Source organism: Eptatretus burgeri, chromosome 9 (assembly GCF_056783735.1).
Source record: "Eptatretus burgeri isolate ZD-2024b chromosome 9, Ebu_testis_v1, whole genome shotgun sequence".
Classification (NCBI taxonomy): Eukaryota; Metazoa; Chordata; class Myxini; order Myxiniformes; family Myxinidae; genus Eptatretus; species Eptatretus burgeri.
The window spans coordinates 48,431,347-48,459,008 of record NC_140969.1 but is presented as its reverse complement, the minus strand read 5'-3'; the positions used below and the strand labels follow the sequence as shown (position 1 = coordinate 48,459,008).

General features: G+C 46.4%; 1 protein-coding gene and 1 long non-coding RNA gene across 2 annotated transcripts in view; one reads left to right on the top strand and one right to left on the bottom strand.

Annotated features, from left to right (window-relative positions):
- MCM3 (minichromosome maintenance complex component 3) overlaps positions 1-11,447 on the top strand; it is a 96,563-nt gene extending 85,116 nt beyond the window's left edge. Inside the window, exons 14-17 of the mRNA XM_085895133.1 lie at positions 4,946-5,055; positions 5,479-5,564; positions 6,812-6,902; positions 10,905-11,447. Of these exons, the coding sequence (XP_085751259.1) occupies positions 4,946-5,055; positions 5,479-5,564; positions 6,812-6,902; positions 10,905-11,103 (486 nt within the window). The 3' untranslated portion in view covers positions 11,104-11,447. The remainder of the gene's footprint in view (positions 1-4,945; positions 5,056-5,478; positions 5,565-6,811; positions 6,903-10,904) is intronic.
- A 2,266-nt stretch (positions 11,448-13,713) lies between these two features.
- Positions 13,714-27,332, bottom strand: LOC147020091 (uncharacterized). The gene is made up of 3 exons (XR_015061640.1): positions 26,837-27,332; positions 14,959-15,120; positions 13,714-14,390 (listed from the first exon to the last, which is right to left on the bottom strand). It is a non-coding gene; the product is annotated as an uncharacterized LOC147020091 (long non-coding RNA).
- Between the last annotated feature and the right edge of the window lie 330 nt (positions 27,333-27,662).

The window sequence follows — 27,662 nt, the reverse complement described above, 5'->3', positions numbered from 1 at the left end:
CTGTGCAGCTTCCCTTCACAGGGCAGCATACCGGATGATGGAATTGGGGCAAAGCCTTCGGGACCCCCAATCTTTGATGATTGGAGGGAAACCATGGGGTAACATTCCCGGTCAGGTTGCGGGAGAGTGTGTCAGAGTGGTGCTGAGGTGTCGTCCACCAGACGGCGTCTCCTTAGGTTAACCTGAGGCGGTCCCTTCGGGTGGGTGCCTGGAATGTCCTATCCCAAAGAGAGGATGATCACCTGTCTCTGTTGTCCAAACGCTTCAGCTCAGATGATATCGGTATTGCAGCACTCTCTGAGGTTCGGAGACCAGATTGCGGCGAGATCATGGTGGGTGGTTACACCTACTATTGGTCTGGTCGCTCTGATTGTTACCATTCCCAAGGAGTTGCTGTAGCTGTGTCCAATAAGCTGACCCAATGATACTTGAGGTAACACCGGTCAACGAGCGTATTATGAGACGAAGGATTCGTCACTCCTTAGGTGTAATTTCCCTGGTCTCTGTTTATGCTCCGACTGAGGCGAGTGATCTCACCGTGAAGGACACATTCTATGCCACACTCGAGTCTGTGGTTGATCAGTGTGCCAGACGCGATACACTTATAGTCTTGGGGAATTTCAATGCATCGACTGGAACTGATAGGGATGGTTAGGAGACGTGTGTTGGTCCCCATGGGTCAGGAACTATGAACCAGAATAGCACGAAGTTCCTTGACTTAGCAAGAAGTCATGGACTTCGGGTGGCTGATTCATAGTTTTAGCGCCCACAAGCTCATCGCTGGACTTGGTATTCCAACGCTGGCAGTGTGGCAAAGGAGATTGACCATGTGCTCGTTTATGGTCGCTGGAGGATGATCCAGAACTGCAGGGTCAACTGGAGTGCTCAGTTCCTCAATACTGACCACCGACTTGTAGCAACTCTGAAGTTGCACCTTAAATCCAGGAGAATGGTACTGTCCTAGCCTAGGCTGGATGTTGGCAAGCTCCAGGATGAGAGGGTAGCTGAGGAGTTTGCGAACAAGCTGATTGGAGATTTGGGAGGTCTGGGTGCTTTGGGAGGTCCTAAGAGTTGTGGAGTGCCTTCAGACCACCGTCCTTGATGTTGCTGGTGGATTTCTTGGAACTCACCGTAGGGCAAAGAAGAATTTTGTCTCAAGGTACACTGGATATCATTGACCAGTCGCAGGGCCAGGCTGAATGGCAGAGCTGAGCTGTTCAGGGAGCTGAGGCGTAAAACTGTACGTGCGATAAGGGTGGACAAGGAGGCCTATGTGCGAGGAATCTGTGAGGGTGTAGAGCATCACCTGTGGTCAAGTGATTCTCATCCTGCTTACAGGGGAATTCGTGCATTGCGTTCATCCAAGCCCATCCCTTGGTGTCCTGCAGTTAGAGCAGAGGGTGGTGGGCTCTTGACAGAGGAGTCCGAAGTGAAGGCCCGCTGTGCCGGTTACTTTGAGCGGTTGTACCAGGCTGATCCACCAGCTGTCAAGTTGGATGTCAGGAGTGTTACAATCCCTGTTGCTGACCCTCCAATCAACTGTGGTCCACCTTGGCTTGTGGAAACACTGGCTGCGGTGAACTGGTTGAAATGGGGTAAAGCTCCTGGAATCTGTGGCATCCATGCTGAACTTCTCAAGGCTGGTGGAAAATGCTGCACTTGTGTTGTTGCATGCAGTTCTGTGCTCTGCCTGGAACACAGGCATCATCCCAACTGACTGGAAGAGGGGCCTTGTTGTTTCTCTCTGGAAAGGGAAGGGTGATCGCCAAGACGGCAACAACTACCGAGGGGTGACGCTGCTGTCAGTGCCGGGCAAGGTCTTTGCTCGGATAATCCTTTTATAGGGTTCACCACCATCTGCTTGAGCACCAGCGTCCAGAGCAGTCAGGCTTTACACCAAAGAGGTCAACGATTGACCGTATCCTTGCTCTTCGTGTCCTCACCGAATGCATACAAGTGTTTCGGCAGGGCCTGCTTGCAGCCGATGTTGATCTCTGTAAAGCATTCGATTCAGTGAATCGGGATGCCCTCTGTAGGATTCTTGGTCTTCGTGGGGTGCCACCAAAACTGATCGATCTGATGTCTGAACTCTACTCTGGTACTGAGAGTGCTGTGAGATGTGGTGGTACCATCTCTGATTTATTTCCAGTTGTTACTGGAGTTCATTAGGGGTGTGTACTGGCCCGCACACTTTTCAGTGCTTGTATGGACTGGATTCTAGGGAGGATGTCGGAGAGATCAAGCTGCGGTGCGTCGTTTGGGAATGTCAAGATCTCTGACCCTGATTTCACAGTTGATGCAGTCATCTGTGCGGAGACTTTAGATATCCTTTTGGGGGCCCTCGAGGTGCTGAATGAGGAGTCTGAGCCGCTGGGATTACGGGTTTCCTGGGTCAAAACTAAGATCCAGGCTTTCAATGACATCTTGGATGCTGCTGTCCTGTCTGTGCCTGTTTGTGGTGAAGATGTTGAGGTCGTGGCGAGATTCACTTTCCTGGCAGTGATATTCATGTCTCTGCTGGCTGAGTCAGAGGTCAACAGACATCTGCGTCGGGCCTGGGGAGTCATGGATTCACTGTATAATGGGGTGTGGCGCTGTCGGTACCTGTGCGGGAGGATGAAAGTCTGAATCTTCAGGTCATTGGTGCTTCCAGTCTTGCTCTATGAATGCGAGACTTGGACTCTGACCAAGGATCTGAGATGCAGACTTAATTCCTTTGGTACCAGGTCTCTTCCGAGAATCCTTGGCTATCACTGGTCGGACTTTATGTCCAACGAGCGGTTGCTGAAAGAGACTCAAATGAGATTTGTTACCTGCATAGTCCGTGAGCGTCAGCTGCGGCTGTATGGACATGTGGCTCGTTTTCCTGACGCTGATCCTGCTCACCAGATTCTCTCAGCGAGTGAGTCTCGTGAGTGGAGGATGCCAATGGGCCGACCACTTGCTTCGTGGTTACAGCAGGTTGATCGGCATCTCAAGGAGATGGGGATGGACCAGTCATCGGCCTGGGGGATGGCCAGACGGAGGCTCCTGGAGTACCGGCGGAAAGTGGACGCAGCGACGCGCTGCTCTGGCGCATGCTCCCATGCCTGACCTGACCATAGGGCAAGAAGGAAAGTTTGCAAGGCTGAAAAATTAGTACAGGATTCACTTTCAGATGTGATTAATAATGCAGATAGTAAAGTCGAGATATTTGGGATAGCAAAGCAAATGATCGGTCAAAATATGGATCTCATGGAACAATGTGTGAAGGATGATCTGGGAAATGTACTGGTTGACCATGGGGAGATTAGAAATACTTGAAGGAGTTACTATGAGCACCTGATAAATGAGGAGGCGGATATTGGGACCATACTCTGTGCAGAGCGTTGGTGCTGCCTCAGCAGTCTCCTGCGCTATTGAGCACAATCATGGATGGGTCGCCATTCCGACACAGGATACCAGCATGCTGGTACTCATTTTTCTGACCTCGGAAGGATGGCAGGCTGAGTCAACCCCACCTGGTATTATTTCAAGAGCCAATTAGGATTTGCACTCAGGACCCTCAGATCCCAAGGCCACCACCCTAACTATTAAGCCAACACCAGGCATATTTGTTCATGGTTCCGGCGATAGTTCACCTACTCTTCACGAATGACACTGTCAGTTCTTTAACATCTACCAACCAATGTCGGCATATGAGATGGTCCATTTAACATCCATTCGAGGAATGACACACACATTGATGAATTGTCCTGCCTGCGAAACACCGGGATGACAGTTAACTTAACAATGAAGAACAGACATATTGAAAGGGGTTTAATACAGTCAGTCAACGCACAACTGATGGAGGTGGAAAATGCTGTCTCAGGCGTTGTTTCAGAATATGCCATAAATTCTCATTTGGGTTCAGATCTTGACTGAGAACGCCATGACATATGGATAACATAATTTGCATGCTCATCAAACTATTGGGTAGCCACACATGTCCTGGGGATGGGGACATTGTAAGCCTGGAAGACACCCCTTCTGTCATGAAATAAATGCTGCGACATGGGGTGAAGATGATCACTCGGTACCATTAAGTAGCGATTGGCAATGACCTTGCCTTCAAAGTGAAAGACTGCACCCAAACCATGCCAGGAAAATGCACCTCGCTGCATTACAGAACCACCCAACCCTTCATTTTTGGAACCAAGCATTCAGGGTTGTAGAGTTCTTTAGGTTGGTGTCACATGCACTCATCTGTTTGTTGAGAACATGGTGATGGATGATTCATCTGACCATATCGCATTAATCCACTGCTCGGTATTCTATTGCCTGTGCTCTTTGCACCACTGGACCTGCAAACATGCATTGTAGGTGTGATGATTGGCTTGTGCACTGCAACCTGACTATGATATCCCGCTCTATAGAGATCTTGGTGAACCGTTTTTTTTTAATGAAACTGACTGCTTGCACACCAGTTTGAAATTTACAGTCAATTGATCTGCAGTTGCTCACCTGCTTTGCCTTGCACTTCAAATGAATGCAGTCATGCTCCTGGAGTATTTGCTTCTGCCCACTGTTACCCTTTGCTGATGTCTTTCCCTCAGAGTTCCAGGCCAACATCAACTTAGACCATTGCTTGTAAAACATCAGCAAGTTGAGCTGTCTCTGTCACTGAAGCTCCTGCCAAACATGTCCCAACAATCACCCCTCTTTCAAAGTTACTGAGGTCTTCGCTTGCCGCCATGCTAGCCATAATTATAGGCAACCAGGCCTGTGCAGCATTTTTATACATGACCCTAAGCATACTGGAATGTTCTTTGCTGAACATGTGATAGGAAGCTGTTGCTTTCAATATAATTCTGTGGTTTCCCTCATTTACCCAGGTGTTTCCAGTTTTTGGGGTTTTTTTTGTCCACTATGTATGTGTGTGTGTGTATATGTTTATTTATATATTTATATATTTTGTTTTTTGAAGGTCTTGGAGAAGGAGAAGAAACGGCAAAGAAATGTCAATGAAGATGATACGGATGAGTATACCGATGAGGAAGAGGAGACGTCACAGGAACAGAAGAAGCGGAAGCAAAGGTAATAAGTCATGATTTGAAAGGTTTTCGTTTTTGTTTTTTTCACCATTCCGATAGTGCCAAAACCTCTCTTGATTTTCTTGTAGTGAAGTGAAATGATCTGTTTTGTAAAAGGATTTTCCATGGATTGGGGAAAATGCATTTTGATAAATAATGTTTAGCAACTGAAGACTTCTCCTGTGTTCTGTGGACGAACCTAAGATGTATATGAACAAATATGTCACAGCTTGATGTTTTAAAAAAAAAAAATCAAATTATTTATTTTAAAGCCCTTGCAATGGGAGTATGTGTCAAATCTGCAAATCATTTTCCGCTGATGCAAACAAATCTCACTGATATGCAATGATTCGACATTATGAGTGATTATGGCCTCTGTGGCCATTTCACATTGTCCCGAACCTGATGTATTGCCCCACGTTTGCAGAAAACTATCTTCAGCTGCTGACAAGAGCCAGACAAGCACAAGTGGAGATCCCTACGATTTTGGTTCTGGTGATAAAGTTCCAGATGGTAATTTCATCTCTGCCCATTCCAAGACGTGAATTATTTTTAAAGTCATACACAGAGGCCTGTTTGGTGGTTCCAGCTGAGCGTGTGGCTCATAATGTTGGTGTCCCAGTTTCAGATCTCGTGTACTATCATTTTGTCTGTCTTAATTACCTTCGCAAACTTTGTTGCGAAGATTATGTTTTGATCGCTGTGTATTTATTTATTTGTGAATATGTGTGTTTGTTTGTTATTCGCATAACTCCAAAAGTATTGAACTGAATCGCAGCAAATTTGGTGGGATGATTGGTTATTATCCGAGGACCATTTGATTAGATTTTGGGAGCGATCGGGTCAAAGGTCAAGGTCATGAAAAGGTCAAAATCGTCTTTTTACCATAGCGTGGTCAATTTGTATCCAATTTGCATGCAACTAATGCCAAAATGTTCAGAATTCAATGCCCCATCTTGTCATATGTGACATGACACAATGACGTAATATCCCTTATTAGCGGTTTGGAGTCAAAGGTTAGTGGGGGGGGGGGGGTCACGACATTGCAAAATGTGCGGTTTTAGTCATAACACGGTCAATTATTATTGGATTTGCATGAAAGCAACACCAAAATGTTGACTGTTCTGTTCCCCATACTCTAATACCAATTACAAAATTAAGAGTACAAAGGTCAAGGTCGAGGTCATGAAAAGGTCAAAATCGTCATTTTGCCATAGTGCGGTTGATTTTTAACCAATTTGCATGCAACCAATGCCAAAATGTTGTGAATTCAATGCCCAATCTTGTGATATACGATATGACACAGGAAATTTAATGTTTTTTAGCCATCATAACACATATGAGATGGCAGATGTGGAATGGGATTAAATACCCTCACAATCAACGGTTTCTGGGGGGCGGGGGGGGGGGCAAAATGTAGCGTTGGCGAAGGTATGCGCTCTACTGAGTGCCCGTTCTAGTTTCCCCATTTTTCCCTCTAGTTCATATTAGATTACACTGATGTCTCATAAAGTTGTTGTCATACATTGTGATGTATGTCGAAACTCCTCCTTGAGCCTTGTATCACTTCAATACAAAAATAATGGTTATTTTTGCAGATAAATGGAATTTTCCAAAGAGGATGAATGGGCAATATGGTTAACATTTGGAATGTTTGTGCATGAGGCAATTTGAGAGTTGGTGACCTTCTAAAGGAACTCTAACAACTTCTTCCGTTTGTAAATCTGAACAGCTATCTATCTAACTGTGTACATTTACAGTTCGATTTTCTCTGACAAGTCAACAAACAGAAGGGGACAGCATGGATGTCGACTCGGCGCCTGCCAGCACTGTGACTCTTAGTGAAGAAAGGTGAGGTGTGAGGTCCTCATCTCAACTTGTATGAGGTTCCAACAACATGGCTAATTTCCAGCATACTGTATAATGTGTTGTTGTTTTTTTTTGAAGATTAAGCTGTGATTCATTTCTGACTGCATTGTTTGCCATACATGGCAACTTTAGTTTGTGGTGTCAACCACCGATCCCTATATGATGGCATGCTCATTGTTGGACATACAGCTGGTTCCCTCTGCCATCGTCTTACCTCACACACAACGCCTTCACTTGAATAAACATCAGTGGAGACAAGAAGCTTACTTAAGCTTGATGTTCATTTGAAATTATCATCTTTCATTCCAGTGGAAACTTAAACTGCACCATCATACTAATAACCTAATGATTTCAATGTGCAAGTTGTTGTTGTTATTGTTGTTGTTGACGCTTCGTTCATCCCATGTGGTTTGTATTGTTTCAATCTTTTTTTTTTTTTCTTTCCTCAACACAAACCTCCGATTCATCCCACAACCCACTGGTTTTTCAATACTATTTGCACCTTGAAGTTAATGTGGTGCAACCAAGGTTGTTCAATCGATCACTTTCCAGCCGAGAGCTAGCTGAGTGTTGTCCAAACTTGATTTTTATAAACAGAAAATATAACTGCAGCACTCAATACACTATGCAAAAGGTGACTGGCATGTTCTCCCTCTTTCTGCACCCCTTACCCTCCTTTGCTATCTTTTTATATTCTCACTCCATAAACTTTGGAGAACAGCTATTACATACCCGAACATGAACGATCTCTCCATCGGTTTTATCATCTCACTTCTAGCATTAACACTCATCACACTTTGCTTCACTTTATCGTTGCAGATGCCATTTACAGTCCTCACAGACCTGAATGAGCTAGTCATTAAAATAAAAATAAAAAATTTTTAAAAGAGGAAAAATGCAAAGAACTGAGTCAAATAATCTGCATCATTCATACTCATTGTGTCGACACTTAGTTGTACTAGAACGGCACTTGGGAGAGCACATACCTCCACCAAGTTTAACTGGTTACATTTTGTATCCTACTGATAGGCTGGATCTGGATTCGGACCTGAACCAAAATCTAATCACCTTGTTCTTATCACCGAACCAACTCGTCCATCAAATTGTCATAACCCGTACACAACTTTTTGAAATGTCGTGCCATATATTATTTTTGGCCCCGTCTCTCAATGGTGAAGAAATCGCTTTCAAAAAAAAATAAAAATAATAAATCCTTGTATCTGGACCCTGATTCAGATCTTCACCAAAATTGAATTGGTTCGTCGTTGTTACACACCCAACCTGTCCACCAAGTTTTGTCCGAATTTGTCCATAACCTTTTGAGATGTCCTGCTCACAGACAAACAAACAGGGATGAAAACATAACCTCCACCCACTTTTGGTGGTGGAGGTAACTAATTAGGAGGGGAGTTGACGTAACTTATTGTCATGAAATTAGAGAGAAATGAGTCATTGTACCATAATATGTAAGTATGGAAAATTTTGAGGAGATATCTGCATTGTAAATGCCCATTCCTCAGGTGAGTGAATTCGTACCTTATCTTTAATGCTCAATTTCTTCATTTTGTGTTTCTTGAAACTCAGTGTCTGCCCATAACTTGAGAAGCACACATACTGCAATCACATATTTGTTAACACTTTGATGTTTGTTTTCTGCAGATTTAGGAAATCCCAATGTCTCAACAAACTATTTTTGTGACTTCTGATTCACTGTATAATGGCTGAACGAAACAGACAATTATTTTTTTAACCACGTTTGCTTTGGTCTTCCTTCATTTGCTGTGTCTCAGTCCTCTGACCCTTCCCAGCTCTTCCAGGATACATGTTCTTCTAGTAAATCCCTCCTTGTTAAACTCCCAAAGTTCAGGCTGAGTGTACACCTCCACGCTCTCGTTCCTCTTTTTCTCTTGTTTGTGGAACTGCCTTCTGCAGATCATTCCATCACATCTTCCCTCCAGGGCTTCAATAAGCGGTGCAACTTCATGTCATGGCAATCCCCATCCCTTCACACGATTGGTTTTGTGCAACTGTGACCCCAGGCCCAGTGTCTACAATTAACCTCTTTTTGACCTGCTGTCACCTCACACTTCCATAAACCTAGATCCTGTATTTAACTTGTAATTGGTGTCCACAACCATCCATGACCATGTTGTGGAATGTCGGCAGAGGATCTCACTTTTTTCTTCCGCCCTCACCTTTTCACCTTTATTCTCTTTTAAATTTGTTTTCTCTGCAACTGCTTGAGCGATTGACATGGAACTCTAAACATCAGAGCGCCTACACATGGAGATTATTTTTTAGCAAAATTACATGATGATTGGATGGAAAATGTGGCTGGTGTTCCACAAAGCCTGTTTTCTGTCGGCACGGGTTGCAGGGCGTTTCTTCACTCGGCCTTGCCGGAAAAAAAAAAATCCAAATAAAAAATAAAAAGGGAGTCATTGGCATCTCTTGTCAGTAAATGAAATCCCCAAAACTTTTTCCTTTCTTTCAATGGCTCTGGACTCAGCACTCTCACCACCATTGTATAACTCGTCAGTGCAGGAATTTTGGAATTGTCCTATCAGGCAGGATAACTATCCCCTTAGGTATACTTTCAGGGAAATAATTTCATAAGGCAATAATCGCTAGCAACAGTGTCTCACAGTTTGGATAAGTATTTCCTTCCTTCATCTATCTATATTTCGTGTGTGTGTGTGTGTGTGTGTGTGTGTGTGTGTGTGTGTGTGTGTGTGTGTGTGTGTGTGTGTGTGTGTGTGTGTGTGTGTGTGTGTGTGTGAGACAGAGAGACAGACAGAGACAGACAGAGAGACAGACAGAGACAGACAGACAGAGACAGACAGACAGAGAGAGACAGACAGAGAGAGACAGAGACAGACACAGAGACAGACAGAGAGAGACAGAGACAGACACAGAGACAGACAGAGAGAGACACAGAGAGAGAGACACAGAGACGCCGCTGTTTCTCGACAACCACTGGTCCAATCTAATTGAAACTTGTCAGGTATATTGAGTACTGGGGACCTGAGTATGTGCCTTTTAATGTTTGATATTAATCAGACAAGTAGTTCCCAAGTTGTGGCCATTTATTTACCAAACCAATGACAGGACACGTTGCTGCGTCGTCGTGGCCATTGGGGAAGAGATCCTCAGCCGCATTCCTCATTACAGGTTACAACGTACGGACTTCCGGATAATGATGACTTCATGTGTTCTAATAATTTCTCGATTTCTTATGCGCATTTATAGATAAACACAATGCCCCAATCTAGTTGTCGTTTATGAGAGCGAAGGAACGGCCTGTGTGGTTGTTTGAAAGTTTTTTTTATTTTTATTTTTTGCACTTACGGCCACGCACGTACGGGCACGCGAAAGCGAAGGAACGGCCTGTGTGATTGTTGTTTCTGGCACACAGTTTGAAAGTTTTATTATTATTATTTTTATTTTTTTTGCACTTATGGCCACGCGTTAGTATGTTCAATGAGAGAACAGAGTCCACTGAATCAAAACGAGGAAAATTGAGCAGCCATCAAAATTGATCATTCGAACAACACATGACTAAAATGACATGACATGGTCATGAGATGCAATCATGTGAGAAAATGGATTTAAAATTAGAATTGACAGTTGCGCATATATAAAAAAACCCAGTTTTCATGCAGCTTACCCTGCTCCTGCTTTCTCCTTCAGACATTTTGTCATGCTGTCAAAAAACCCCATCCCTCCTAACTCATGTATGCACATGTAAATGTTTGTCATAGTACATTGCAAGGAAGGTCAAGACGAGCCAATCTCGTTGAGCAAATTATCTGCCAAAAGACCCTTTGAAAACATCCTCTTCCTATGTGATTAAGACAGTTGCATGGCAACAAGACAGTTATTTTATTGAGACTTAAAAAACAAAAACTGACTATGGTAATTCGTAAATGTATTGTCTTGATTTATCTGATGTAAACTGAAATTGATCGATTTCTTTATGCACAGGTTGAAAGTATTCAAGGCGGCCGTGGTGCAGGCTTTCCGTGCCTCGCATACACAGTCGATGCCCGTACCCGCACTACGGGAAGCGATCAACAGCACCACTCCGGAGGCCTTCTCCAGAACAGAAGTCAGCTCGGCGCTTGCCATGATGCAAGACGCGAACCAAATCATGGTGTCCGACAACATCGTATTACTCATTTGAGTGTGCTTCGTTTGTGAAATTTCTCTTAAAGTTGTCGTTCTTCCATTGAGCCTGTTGGCCGTTTTGCCACCGCGTCAATTGTTTTTTCGTTTCCCTCGTTGTATTGTCTCTGCATTGTAATGTTTTGCTCCTTTTGTCACCAGCAATCGTAAACTTTCGTAATACAGATAAAATGCCAACAGTTCTCCTGGAGAGTAATCTGATCACCTATTTTACTGTTGCATGGGAATTCTGTATTTATTCATTTTTCAAATGTTGCATCAAAGATCTTTTTGAAAGATTGGTTTTCCAGTTCATGGATTTGTCATAAACTGTATTGCAATAAAAAATCTTTTTTTATTTTATTTATTCTTTGTGAGTGCACACCATTGTTTTCTCAGTTTTGTGAGATCTCAAAGTTAAGTTTCCTGTACCAGATCAGACCCATAACCCTAGCCACCCACACTCCTCCTCCTTGCCCTCCTACCACCCCGGTAACTACTAATACCTCCCTCCTGACTTGTGAGGACCACCATTTCTTCTCATGTCACTGATTTATCTGAAAGTTACTGCTGCAGCTCTGGAGATAGTATGTTTAACAGAAATGTTGCTCTCATAGGATGTCCCATATTCCCCCGTTTCTCACCCTGGCTCTTATTTTTTGATAGACCTTGTCCTTATCCTGAAAGGTGTTGCTGTCTGTCATGAACTCAAAATGGAAAATATGAGTTGGTTATGGAAGTGACCTGAAGAGGACATGAACGGCCAACGTGAAGCCCAAGGGGGAGTAATGGAATTGAACGGCTTGAGGAAGTTGTTTCCACAGGTGAGAGAGAAGAGGCAAAAACGAGTGTCGGTGAGTAGCGAGCATGGATTTTGGGAGGTTCATCACAAGTGGGTTGCTGTCATGCCATGTGCACCCTGTAGAAACCTTGGACAGCGAGCACAGGGCAGAGGGTGAAAGCAATACACGACGCATGCCACTAACCTCTGTATTGGGGAAGTAACTGGCCTAAAGCCTTGGGTTCATCGTGGGACGTTTCATTGATTTCCAAGATCTGTTTCCACGACTTCAAGACATGAAAGGGCTAAGGCAAGGGTTCCATCCCAAAGGTGAGAGCAACATGGTGTTCCAAATCGGATGGGATGGTGCAGAGGTGCACTTACCTTTGAACTGAGCTGTCATGTCTTGGTTTGATTCCCGACCCGACTATAAACTGTCAGATTAGTGTTTCGCATGCAGGGACGTTATGCCTGGTGTCCCATCTGATAGCATTCGTTTGGTGTTGAAGATCCCACACGGGCTCATGAACAGCAGGAGAGTTATTGCCAGCACCTTGAATTACAAATTATTTCCCAAATCACAATCAAATGTCATGCCATGCCAGCTGGCTCCTGAAAGACAGACCTAAAAGCTGACCTCACAAGAACGTTCGAATATTGTTGTATTTTGCAGGAGTTTCTCTGGCCTTGATGATCTGCTTGAAGGCAGGTTCAATGCAACTGAAGTCTCGTTCCAAGAATCACACTGTGGGGTGGGGGGGGGGGGGGGCTTGGCTTGTCTTTCCTTTTCCAGGAGTTGTCAAGACAATAATTTGTAATTGTCGTACCTTTACACCATCCTATGACACCTTCATCTTCATGCAACACAAGGCTCTCTCTCTATCGAGTGCAGCCTGTGGCTACTGGTTGCATCATTGGTTGGGACGTGGCTATGCAGCTGATGCAGTGTCCCCCTTACCAGTGCACTGGTACTCATTTTGCTGACCTCGGAAGGATGACAGGCTGAGTCAACCTCCTGGTGTATTTTAAATTCAGCGGCCAATGGGGCTTGAACTCAGGACCCGAGGATCCCAAGCCCCTGCCCGAACCACGAAGCCAACACCAAGCTGTAACACAAGGCTAAGAGTGGCATCATTGGCTGTGTTTGCAGCTGTGACGCTGATGCAGTTTCCCTCTTAGGGCAAGAATTTGTAATTTGTTCAGAATGCCGGTGATAGCTTGCCGACACTTTGCAAAGGACACCGTGGGGTCTTTCACACCACCATCTAATGGAGGTAGAAGGGACGCCCAGTTTCACGTTCATCCTGATAGACGGCACACCATGCACGTGAAACACCGGGATGACAGTTTCTAGCTGTCATTCCTCTAGTTTGGTTAGACAGCCCAGAGGTGAGTGTGTGTACCTCCAGGCTATCCTGCCAGTCCTATGATAGATACTCAGACTCGGTTTTTAAAAAGAAAGAGTACAGCTCTGGATTATCATGGTACTTATTCCTCTGCCAGCGGTGGATTCTCACCCCAGGTGTCCTGCTTGATGTTTCCCACCAGCTCGTGTGACATCCATGGTCCTCTCCATTATTACTAAACCGCATGCATTCCCCCTCCCACCTCCAATGTGATCCATGCACAACGTGTGCGGATTATTGGGGTGTTCAAGGTGTTTTTTCCTCTGCCATGACCCGTGCACTCGCCTTTTTGAGATTCCAAAAAGGTGGCATCAGAGCATCCCCAAGTACATGTCCACAAAAGGCCGAGGCTTGGCCCTGTCAAAACACCCGTCTGGTGCACTTAGCGCGGCTCCCGCACACTGTTTAGTCTGAACGGCAACCTAAGCATGATGAGCTGACAATGGCCTGCGTGGTCCATCCGTCTCCACGAGGTCCACTGTGTCTGTGTACAAGGTTAAGTGCGCCAGACCCCTAGGTGAATGCAGATCCCCATAGTCTCCCTTCGCTGGTTGATTCGGTCTACCTGTGTGTGCTGTTCGTCCACTCCACGCGACTGCGACTTCCTGGGAACGTTATTCTCGGCATTGATCCATTTGATGTTCCCATCTGAGCGAAAGGGCCTCGATGTTCATGGAATCGCATAGTCACAGGTACAAATTCAATATGTGGTATTGATTTGTCCGTCTCTGATGATCCCTGTATAATTCATGTAAAAAGAAAACAAAATACAGTGCACCAAACTCTTCTGTTGTCCTTGTCCTGTTTATACAATATGTACAAGCTTGTCCATGAGCCTCAAATCAGCATTCATTAACAATACTTTGCACAATTGAGTTAATTCCGTTATTTTTACCCTCACCACCACCAGAGGATGTTGCATTTAGGATTCTGTTGTCTGTTTGATTGTTTGTAGGGCTGGAGGACCTCATGATGCCATACAAAGAGGTCCATAAAGATCTCCAAAAAATAAAATGAAAGTCCTCAATCCTTATGGCATCACCAGCTTTCATCCCATCACAGTTGCCAGTTCTCCTCGCTCATTATCTGGGTTTTCCATTGAGGATCCTGAGTCTGTGCCTGAGGAAGAGGGGACAGCCCCACATCTCTCCAACCACCCCCAACATCACCATCATAGTCATCATTATTTCAACTTCACCATCAAATATTAAAGGTAATTAAAAGTATTCTTGTTCATGCAGGGTACTTTTTTAATGTATATTATAGGCCTTCTACTCATCTTTCCGACCTCGGAAGGATGACTGGCCGAGTCAACCCACCTGGTGTTAATTCAACGGTAGTGCTCGACACAAGACCCGAAGATCTTAAGCCAGCCACCTTAACCAGAAAGCCAACACGAAGCTTTTTAATGTTTATTGAAAGCACAAGATGTGTCGTTTATCCACCCACTGTGACCGTGACCACCGAACCCAATTCCCTTTTTTTTCCATCGGTCTTCTAATTTACCAACCACGGGGGGGGGGGGGGGGGGATTCAGGAGCATAACCCCTGTGGGTTGGCGAAGGATACGTGTACTATACTATTGAGAATGTGAGTACGTCTGCAAGGTATGTGTCGCAATGAGTGCATCTATAAAGGACGTACTTGTAGAACTGCACATGTCCAGAGAGTACTGTAAAATACGTACCACTGGAATATAACTCCAAACAGGGTGTTCGAGATGTCTTGTGACCCTCCAGGGTGGTCCAGATGTCTTGTGACCCATAATATTTTGTCCTTTTCTCATTAATTGGCACAAGTGGACCTGACAATGTTGAGCATTTCTCACAGGACATGGTGCCGAATCATCCTGTGCAAAGAAAATGCTGGTTCTCATACAAACTCATTGACCCTTAATAAAGGACATTGTTTATCTATCTATAATTCCAGCAGTGTGTGTGTGTGTGTGTGTGTGTGTGTGTGTGTGTGTGTGTGTGTGTGTGTGTGTGTGTGTGTGTGTGTGTGTGTGTGTGTGTGTGTGTGTGTGTGACCACTGTTTGTCGACAACCACTCGTCCGATCTAATTGAAACTTGCCAGGTATATTGCTGGGGACCTGAGGATGTGGCTTTTAAAGGTTTGATATTAATCGGACAAGTGCTTCCCAAGTTATGGCCATTTATTTGCCAACCAATGACAAGACACGTTGTTGCGTGGGCGTGGTCGATGGAGGAAAGGAACCTCAGCCGCGTTTGCCATTACGGGTTACAACGTACGGACTTCCGGATAATGATGACTTCGGGTATTCTAATAATTTCTCGATTTCTTATGCGCATTTATACATAAACACAATGCCCCAAGTTATGATCGTTTTCATATTAGACGGTGCATAAATTTCGGTAACATCAGAGTGAGCTGGTATGTTCCGAACCAGGAAGTAAAATTTTTTTTTTTTTTGCACGAACGTTTTTTTTTTCTCTCTCTTCTCTTCTCTTTGTTTTTCCTTGCGACGACATTGCGAAAAGGCAAAATACGTTAGCGCAAATTGAATAATTGGTCATTAAAACTAATAATTTATCAAAACGTTGGCAGGTCCAACAGCCTCCGCATTCTTGCCCTGGACAAGGAAACAAAGAAGAAGCGCCGTTTCCTCAGCAATGTTGTGTATGAAGAGGTGCTAACGAGATAAAGGTGTGTACATAGAGACAATTTTTATTATTGTTTATAAGCGCCATTACCTCAGCAATGTTGTTTATGAAGAGGCGCTAACGAGATAAAGGTGTGTACAATGTACATGGAGACAACTTTTATTATTATTTATTGAAGAAAATTTTTCCGAAAAGAATTTATCAAAAAAAGTGCATAACTTTTTTTGGTTTCCAATTGTCAAAACGCTGTGGCCTTTGGAAGTGTTAAGGAATTCAGCTTTACTCAACCTGCTTGCCAACGAAATAGATCTCAATTTGGTGGTAAAAACGATTCACAACGACGAGTTTCCTTACTCATTGCTCTGCAGTCTGTATTCAACCCCTTCATTTGTCATCTCATTGACCTCATTTCATCTATCTATAATTCCAGCAATGTGTGTGTGTGTGTGTGTGTGTGTGTGTGTGTGTGTGTGTGTGTGTGTGTGTGTGTGTGTGTGTGTGTGTGTGTGTGTGTGTGTGTGTGTGTGTGTGTGTGTGTGTGTGTGTGTGTGTGTGTGTGTGTGTGTGTGTGTGTGTGTCATTAACAAGAGCGAAGGAACGGCCTGTGTGGTTGTTGTTTCTGGCAAGCGGTTTGAAAGTTTTTGTTTTTGTTTGCACGTACAGCCACGCACGTACGGGCACGCACCTACAGGCATGCACTGGTATTTACAACTAGTCGAAACCCCGTCACAGAAGGATTCCGTTCATTCAACCACCCTCACCAGATCGCACGAACTCGAGGGACATGGACTGGACAGGGTGTGCTTGCCCCCGCCTACTCATCCCCCGCCCCTGCCCCCATTTCCCCCCGCCCCTGCCCCCATTTCCCCCGCCTCTGCCCCATTCCCCCCACCTCCCACCCCCGCCTTCAATTTGCTTACCCCTGCCCAAAAATTTAATTACCCCGGCCCCGCCCCCGCCTCCACTCCCCTCCCCCGTCTCTTGATTCCGCGCACCACTCGCCCACGGGCCCCCGCCCCTCTGTCCACCCCTCACACTCAATCCCGCCTAATTCACCCCAGCCCCTGCCCACTCATCCCCCGCCCAATTCCCTCCCCCCGTCTCCCGCTTTCAATTTGCTTACTCCCGCCCAAACATTTGCTAACCTTGCCCCCCGCCTCTTCACTCCCTGCCCCCGTCTCTTCATCCCCCGCCCCACCTCTTCACTCCTCGCCCCCGTCTCAACGAAAAGTGTTTATTCTGCTTCAGAGTTGAAGGTTGACTATTGCCACTATGTGCGATGCACTCTCACAGGTACGAAGTTTCTTTCAGTCCAGGTCATAGTACCGAGAAAAACGTGACGCGACCGCGAGGAGGAGCACAAAATTGGTCCTTCAGTATTAATATATAGAAGATACAATGTTTCTTGTTACATTTTTTGTGTCAAATTCACATTCTGAGGTAGTCAGCATGTGCAGAAGAGGGTTTTACATTGCAGACGCTATTTTCGAGGAGTGGAATTACACCTCTCAGCGGTAACGGTCTGTCGACGACAGACGTAATGACGTCAGCGAATGGCCGATGTCATGACGTCCTGACGCCTCTCAGCGATGACGTCACACGTCGCCATGTAAACGAATGTAAAACGAAAAGTGTTTATTCTGCTTCAGCGTTGAAGGTTGACTATTGCCACTATGTGCGATGCACTCTTACAGGTACGAAGTTTCTTTCAGTCCAGGTCACAGTACCAAGAAAAACATGACGCGACCGCGAGAAGGAGCACAAAATTGGTCCTTCAGTATTAATATATAGATGAGCAAATACCATGTGTTGCTTCACTGAAGAGGTGGAGATAGGAGGGAGGGGCACGAGGAGGAGTGGGGGAAGGAAAGACAGTGTGAGGAGAGAGGAAGGGAAGGCAGATGTGCGATGGAGCATTAATTACGATTTATATTGTTTCATCAAAATGATTCTGCATCGAATAGTGAAGATGGAAAAAAATGTCTGAAATCCATTATCTACCAGTCATACCATAAACATGGCCCAGAGATAAACTCCTCTCCGGACAAGTCCAGAGACAAACTCCCGTCCAAGCATAAATACCGCCCAGACGCGTCCGGAGCCAGGCTGTCCAGAGACAAACACTGCCCGGACGCGTCCGGAGACGAACACCGCCCGGCAGACGCATCCGGAGCCAAGCTGGCCAGAAACAAACGCTGCTCAGACACGTCTGGAGACAAACTCCCATCCAGACATAAATACCGCTTGGACACGTCTGCAGCCAAGCTGTCCGGAGAGAAACACTGCTCAAACACGTCTGAAGACAAACTCCCGTCCAGACAGAAATACTGCTTGGACACGTCTGCAGCCAAGCTGTCCGGAGAGAAACACCGCCCGGCAGACGCATCTGGAGCCAAGCTGGCCAGAGACAAACACTGCTCAGACACGTCTGGAGACAAACTCCCGTCCGGATATAAACACTGCCAGGACACGTCCAGAGACAAACACCGTTCATACCTAACCACCGTCCGGATATGTCCAGAGACAGAGAGGGGAGAATGAGAGAGAAGATGAGGGAGGAGGGTACTGCACTATATTGGGAGGGGGTAGAGCAAGGATGGGACAGTAAGAGAGGGAGAGAGATGGAGAGAAAAAAAAAAGAGAGTTAGGGGAGTTAGCAAAAGAAAATGTAATGCTTTATGAACAACACAGACACAGACACACGCGCAAACATGAATCAGCAGGTTGGAGTCAGTGTGATTATCGACTACAGTACATACTGTATACAACCCAGAAACCACGAGTAGCTTTCACTGAAAAACAAAACAACGTTTGATTTATATGGACGTTTCAGGGAGATGTTGATAAACATTATCTATCTCTATATTACTAAAACTCTCATCTTGTATGTATGGTCCCAAAATACAGCCAAAACGGTACATGATAGCGCAAATATTTTAGGGCCACATAACTCACCATTCGCCTGTAGTGTGCAGTATCACGTTTCGTTCAAATCGGGCAACGAAAAAAAAAATGATTAAACAAGCAGTCATAGACTGGTACTTACGAAATCGTCAACTTGACCTCTGACATTGTCTAATAAAAGCTGTCTCTCAAGAAGGTGGCGACACAAACCAGACGTTTCTGCGATGATTCTGCACCAAACCATCAAAAATCGAATGTTTTGGATGTTTGACCTCACTGTGACCTTGACCTTTGACCGATTTTGACCAAAATCTAATCAGCACTAGCCATCACCCTCCTGAATCACGTGGTCTAATTTGACATTGGTAGTCTCTTTCGTTCTCGAGTTATCATGCCTACAAACAAACAAACAAACAAGCAGTCATGGACTGGCACTTATGAAATCGTCAACTTGACCTCTGACCTTGTCCAATAAAAGCTGTATCTTGAGAAGGCAGCGACGCAAACCAGAAGTTTCTACGATGATTCTGTACCAAACCATCAAAAATCGAATGTTTTGGATGTTTGACCTCACTGTGACGTTGACCTTTGACCGATTTTGACCAAAATCTAATCAGCACTAGCCATCAGCCTCCTGAATCACGTGGTGTAATTTGACATTGGTAGCTTCTTCCGTTCTCGAGTTATCTGTACCAAACCATCAAAAATCGAATATTTGACCTCACCGTGACCTTGACCTTTGACCGATTTTGACCAAACTCTAATCAGCATTAGCCACCACCCTCCTGAATCACGTGGTGTAATTTGACATTGGTAGCTTCTTCCGTTCTCGAGTTATCGTGCCTACAAACAAATAAACAAACAGAAGTCATCAATATACTTTCGAAATCTTTAGATTTCAGCCAAGGTGACTGACATGCAGTTCTTCCAAACACCACTGCCTGAACTTCGGTGGAATCACCGCCCTCATTCCCCACATAACTCACCGTTGGACCAACGACAGCTCCGATGCGCGCGACGCGAAAGGCTGAAATGCCGGTGTTGAAGGTAGATCACTCTAATTCCCCGTAGAAATCACCTGGACGACACGGGCGAGTACTGGATCATGAGCCGATTCCACCGTGACCTGTTTGGCCATGATCGGCCCGCTTTGGACCTGGCCCAGCGCGAACACATCAACCCGGTCGGCCGACTCAGACGCAGCTGGACCCTCCGCGCAAGGCAAGCGCGAGAGCCCGTCGCAGTTAGCATGCTTTTCGGTGCTCCAGAACTGAATATCGTAATCGTAAGTAGCAAGAAACAGATACCACCGCTGTATCCACGCGGCCGCTACCACCGGTACCCCGCGTTCGGGCTTCAGGATGAATTGAAGTGGTTTGTGATCCGTCTGCAAAGTGAAATGCCGCCCTAGCAGGTATTGATGAAACCTCCGCACACCCCAGACGAGGCTGAGAGCCTCGTGCTCGATCTGGGCATATTCCCGCTCTGCTGCGGACAGGGTCAGGGATGAAAAACAAACAGGCCGCTCGGAACCATCGTCTATCCTGTGGGAGAGCACTGCTCCGATGCCATATGCAGAGCTGTCTCATGCCAATAAGAGCGGACGCGCAGGCTCGTAGTGCACGAGGACCGTATCCTCTGTGAGCAGCCGCTTGACTCGGTCGAACGCCGCCTGGTGTGCAGGCCCCCAGGCCCAGCGCTCGTCCTTCCTGAGCAACCGCGTTAACGGCACAAGCTGTGAGCTGAGCCCGCGCACGAACCTTTGGTAATACTGGGCCATACCAATGAACGAGCGCAGCTGCGTCTTGTCGCGAGGCGGTGGCATGTGCTGAATCGCCTCCACCTTCCGAGGGCCTTTCAACAGTCCCTCCAGCATGATGATGTGCCCGAGGTATTCCAAGCGCTGCTTGAAGAACGCGCACTTGTCCCTGTTCAAGCGCAGGCCGCACGCTTCTAGCTTCGTCAGCACTTGGGCAATATTCGCAAGATGCTCGTCCGCCGTTTTCCCCGCAATGAGCACATCGTCCAAGTAGGTTTGAGCAGGCAGGCCAATGCAAACCTGATCCATGGCTTTCTGCCACAAGGCGAGGGCCGAAGCAATCCCAAAACAGAGCCGGGTATATCGGATAGAGCCCTTGACACGTGTTGATTGTCAAAAGGTCGCTACTCCCGGGATCCATCGGCAGGTGAAAATATGCATCACGCAGATCAAGCTTCGTGAAGTATTGACTCCCCGCCAATCGTGAATATATTTCATCAATTGACGGCAGTGGATATTGCTCCACGCTGAGCCCCGGGTTAACCGTGGACTTGAAGTCCCTGCACAATCGGACGTCTCCATTCCGTTTCAGCACCGTGACGACCGGGATGGCCCAATCTGAGTACGACACCCGTTCGATCACTCCACAGGCCTCCAGCCTATCCAGTTCACCCTTGACCTTGTCCCGCAGAGCATACGGCACCGGTCGTGGTTTACAAAAACGAGGAACCACCCCCTCCTTCAGGAAGAGTTTTGCCTCCACCCCCTTGAGTTTCTCAAGGTCGTCGCAAAACAAACCTTGATGTCTTTGAAGAATCTTCTCCAACTGATCCTCCCATCGGTTCGGCACGGGTTGCACAAGGTGAACGGTGGCCCAGTCTAGCCTGATGCGGGTCAGCCAGTCTCGGCCTAGGAGAAATGGACCCCTCCCCCGCACGAGGTACAATGGAAGCGCGGTGACCTGGCCTTGATACCGCACAGACACGTCTGCCATCCCGACTGGCGTTATCTTCTCGTGGGTGTACGTGAACAGTGTGAGGTCGGACCTGATAAGCTTCAGGTCGTTGAGTCTACGCGGTCTGTTCGCCGATGATCGACACCGCCGCTCCCGTATCAACCTGAAACGTGATCGGCGTGTTGTTCACTTCGACTTCCACCGTCATCGGGCACGCCGCCGCAGGGCCAATTGAAAACAGGCCCATCAACGGCTGCCGGTTCCGCCCCGGGTCGCTGAGGTCGCCTCGCACATCGCCGTCCATGACCTTAACGGTGGCCAACGCCCCTCGGCACACACGCTTCAGATGACCCACCTTGTGACAACGTAAACACGGTGCTTTTAAACGGGCACACACGGCACAGGTGTTGACCTCCGCATCCCAAACACGTCCGCGGGGTCACCTCACCGTTCGTGCGGCCGCGCGGCGATGTCTGGCCCCGACCCGCACCGAAGGTCGTGCGTGCGTCCCGGGGCACTCGCGACACCGCGTGGGCCCCCAGGCCATCCGGCATGCCGCGGCCGGTGATGGCCCAAACAACTCCGAGAGTCTGCTCGACAGCTGTAGCAGTGTCGACCGCCGAGGTAAATGTAATGGCTTCACCCTTCAGCCGTAGAACCGCCGAAACCATTTTCGCATCTTGCAAACCAGAAATAAAACTATCTCTGAGCCGAGCCGGACGCTCCTCTGCCGTGAACTTGCAGGCCACGGAAGAAGGCTTCACTCGCGCCACAAAATCAGCGACTCGCTCCCCTGTACCTTTCGCGAGGCGATCGAACTGGTATCGAGCTAGCTGTAATGACTTCTCCGGCGCCAAGTGTGCTTTTAACTTCTGCACAATGTCCTGAAATGACAGCGTGTCCCCACTGGGCTTGTCCGGCACCACCAAATCACTCAGCAGTCGATAATGTTCCACCGATAGCGAGGCGAGCAAGATCGACTTCTGTTTGCTTTCCTCGACCACATCGTTCGCGTGGAAATAGCATCCCAACTGTTCTGAAAACAATTCAAAGTAGTCTCCGATGAAAACAGGCACACGTCCGTGCGCCGTGACTCGTCGATCAACCATCCTCGTCAGCCAATTGTGGTATCCACGGTGCAGCGGAACATGGAGAGCGAGAGCGTAGCAGTAACTCCACTTTATTGCCCTACTGGATGTACATCACCGCCACCCCTCGCGGCAGAGTCATGATATACGAAAACCCAATCACGTGATACAGCACAACAATGAGTCGAAATAGGGGAGAGGGAAGTAAGTTGAGTTGTTGGGCCGGGTATCGGTGGCGAGCACGACCGTGAGGGGGAGCAGTAGAGTCGGCTCCACCGAACACACCAGAATTTAGGTCGTCACCCTCAGATAAGTCCGAAAGGCACGGGCCCTTACAGGACCATGAATCACCAATAATTTGACTGCGTGGGATGGGTTAATTGCCAAACTTCAAAATACCTAAGTACCCACATGGCAAAGCTTACCAGGGAATTCGCACCCTTGATAGGCCTCGAGCGGGACGAGCCGTTACCGTGTAACCTGAGCGGATGGTTACCGAGGCCTGTGGGTCCAAATGCACAATTTACTGTCTCGCTATTTCCCAACACGCACCATGCTAAGCCAATAAAATAAATGACAGGGAACAAGCTGGGACATTCAACAAGAGGGGAATTTATTTTTGCAATAATGGGCAAAAACCGGGGGAGGGACACAAAGAGCAGATTACAACCGAATATATTCCAATGTACAATAACGCAAGTACTTAACGATTCTACTTAACAGACGGGCCCACACACAGACCAAACCTAAAGAAATGGACCCCGTCAGGTCTTTATTGAAGGCTTCCAGCTCGACGAAAGGTGAGCTGGAGACCAGAGCTAGCTTGGACCTTCCTGCCTTGTGCGGCCCTTGACGATCCGGCTTGGCGGGACTTGAACCCGCAACTCGATGCCGCTGCAAGCACCGGGTACGGAGGGTAGTGTCGGGGTCCAGCACGCTCCTCCGGCAAGCGACGAGACCGAGTGCCAGCAGACAAGACCGGCAAGCGATTCTCGGCAGGACAAACTCGCAGGCAGGTGATCCTCCGCGGGACAGGCTCAAGGGAAAAAAGACAGGACCACCTCGCGCACACCCGCGCTACTCTTCACTCCCCTGACGCAACTCTGCTCCGGATTGGGCGGTTCGACTCAGGCGATCCACTTGCCGTTCGTGATTCGTCTTGGGGGGCGGGGGGGGGCGTGGCGAGCATCCTCGCAGCCCGTCCCCCCTGAGAGGCATTCCTCCTTCTTCGGGTGACATGCCTCCGCATTGGTTGGAACGTGGCATATGTTGCTCGCACTTTGCCCATTGGCTGAAGGCAACACGTCTTGCTCGACCCTGGAGCAGAGCCAATATGTCGGTTGCCAATGGAACCGATGTGCTCACAGGCACTCGGCACTTATGCGCGTCAGAAAGGCCGATGGTGGTAGGAGCGAAGGAGCGATGTTGTTGTTATAGTTGATGATGTAAAAATCCTAACTATAAAATAACCCGTAGCATATGTACACTTAATTCCCATTGGACATAGGGGAAAGGGAGCAATATATCCACATTTACTTAATGAAATAACTGAGCTACGGGGACCTGAAAGTTGAGTGCTCATGGCTGCCAGATTCGTAACAGAGTAACCCCCACCCCCTCTTAGAAGTGCCAGGGTGGAGAGACCTGAACGGTGGTGCCATCTATGCATAACAAGTCACAAAGTTTACTTGTAGTATTAGGAAAAAGCAGTTTTAGACAAAGGAGAAACATGCAGCGAAGAGAATCCGTAGGGGGTGGCTAAACTTACCCCCCCTCTCCCCGAAGCCTCATCAGCCCGTCTGCAAGTGCAAGACGGCTGGTTTGAGCTTCAGTCATCATCATCATCATCATCATCATCATCATCATCATCGGATTTGGGGATAAGGTGATCCTGTTACACCCTGATCTGTTCGTCATTGTAATATTTAACTTTAGTGCTTGCACATTCTTGAGGAGTTCAGACTTTGGGAAGGGTTGCGTGCCTCATACAGACTCATTCCACCAGCACTTGCCCAATTTAGACAAATTCATCTGTAGTCTTGGCTTCAACTACTTCCTGTGGAAGACTGTTCCAGTCATCCACCACTCTGCTGTTGAAAAGCACGATCACCATTGAGAGATCACGCAAAAAACGAGATCAAGCACAGCATCTGAAAAAGTTATGGATGCATTCAGATGAAACTTGGTGGACAGGTTGGGTGTCTGCCAAGGACGAATCGATTCGACTTTGGGGAAGATCTGGATAAGAGGATTTCGTATATGTATATGTATATGTATATGTATGTGTATATATATATATATATATATATATATATATATATATATATATATATACATATATATATATATATATATATATACATATATATACACATATATATATATATATATATATATATACACATATATATATATATATATACACATATATATATATATATATATATATATATATATATATATATATATATATATACACATATATATATATATATATACACATATATATATATATATATATATATATATATATATATATATATATATATATATATATATATATATATATATATATATATATATATATATATATATATATATATATATATATATATATATATATATATATATATATATATATATATATATATATGTATATATATATAGCCTGGTGTGTTGGCGCAGTGGTTCGGGCAGTAGCTTGGGATCCAAAAGGTCCTGAGTTCAAGCCCCGTTGGGCCACTGAATTAATACACCAGGGGGTTGACTCAGCCTGTCATCCTTCCGAGGTCGGTGAAATGAGTACCAGTATACTGGGCCGGTGTATACCCCGGTTAAAATAGGTGTACCATATCCCTGTGTCGTAAGAGGCGACCAGGGTTGCGTCAGGAAGGGCATCCGGCGTAAAACATGTGCCAAATCACTATGCGGATCATATGGAAGATCCGCTGTGGCGACCCCTAACGGGAGCAGCCGAAAGAAGAAGAAGATATATATATATATATATATATATATATATATATATATATATATATATATATATACATATATATATATATATACATATACATATACATATATCACGATATCTAAAACTAATGACAATACTTGTTGGATGAGTTGGCTCAGTGACGAGAACAAGACAATCAGATTTTGATGTGTGGGACGAATAGTCTGGATCAGGAGCAGAGAAGCCAATTTTTTTTGGGGGGGAGGCCACAGATTTGCCTGAATGATGGTGGCTATGTTGCCAGAACATACACTTCAAGCTGTTGTGCACGTTTTTGGTATGCGTTTATTGGTTGTCAGAGTCCATTTACCTTTGGCAATGATCACATTTCATGAGATAACGACAGGGTCACTTGCACGATTTCATGTGGAACATTTTGTCTTTTTTAATTGAAACCTCAGCGCACATAGCGATGAACGATCTGAAACAATGGAAAATGAATAAACATGTGAGAGGTGTATAAAGACATTGACATCAACAGGAAACAAAACATGGTGCAAACAAGAATGGCCATTCCACTCGATTGGAGTGCAAACCTCCTGTGGAGTCAGGTCACAAAGCGGCCACTCCACCATCCTCCTCCTAACCATCCCCTCCCAACTATCCGAACTCACCCTCCCAATCCTCCTCCCAACCATCCCACCACCCCTCACAATCCTCCTCCCAACCATCCCACCATCCCCTCACAATCCTCCTCCCAACCATCCCACCACCCCTCACAATCCTCCTCCCAACCATCCCACCACCCCTCACAATCCTCCTCCCAACCATCCCACCACCCCTCACAATCCTCCTCCCAACCATCCCACCACCCCTCACAATCCTCCTCCCAACCATCCCACCACCCCTCACAATCCTCCTCCCAACCATCCCACCACCCCTCACAATCCTCCTCCCAACCATCCCACCACCCCTCACAATCCTCCTTCCAACCATCCCACCACCCCTCACCATCCTCCTTCCAACCATCCCACCACCCCTCACCATCCTCCTTCCAACCATCCCACCACCCCTCACAATCCTCCTCCCAACCATCCCACCACCCCTCACCATTCTCCTTCCAACCATCCCACCACCCCTCACCATCCTCCTCCCAACCATCCCACCTCACCATCCTCTTCCCGACCAACCCACCCCTTCTCATCATCCCCTCTCAACCATCCCACCCTCCCTCACCTACCCCTTCCCAACCATCCCACCTCCCCTCATCACCCCCCTCCCAACCATTCCTGATCTTCCTTAGACATAATCCGGCAACACGAACAGCCGATCAGAAAGTCGTTGAGAATCCTTCTGATGAGATCGACAGAGATCCCAGGGTCCTGGACCTCTTCTTTGGCCTTCCACAACATGCTGGTGTTCCCCTACCATCAGCCATTTGTGTTTCTACATGTGCGTGATTGCGTAACACGCACTCGAAGACGGAAATACGTCATTTTGAAAGTGCATGAGGGCGGTGAAACCTCGGGAGTCGGGCAAATCTCCCACTTTTCAGATGTATAATAAATTCGATATTTATCATATTTTTACTATTATTTTAACCCAAAAAGGATTACAATTGATAATTGCAAAAATGGTGGAATATATAACAAGTCACGTGAGTTTTTACATCACAGGCTGTCATCCACTGATCTCCACTACTGGATTGGTCACGTCCACTGCGATTGTATACGGAGGAGTGAAGTCACCGGAAGTTCACTTTCCACCATCTTGTCTCCCCCAAAACATCACTGCAGCGAATATGAAAACAGCAGACTGGCAGTAAGAAATCTCCAAATGCAAGCAATAAACTTTGCATGCAACTCATGCAAAGTTTTTATTAGTTGGTGTCATGAACTTGTGAAAATCACAGACCTCATGTGACCGTGAGAGAATGTCACTTTGCACGGTTTAATCACCTTTTCCGTCTGTGCGCTGACAGGGAACGTTGATATTTCACATTTTCGTGTGTTAAGTGTATTTTGTGATGTCATACACACGGTGATTAAACGCAGGTTTCGGCCCTTCATACCTGCACCACATCAACACAAGAAAATTCCGGACTTTTTTT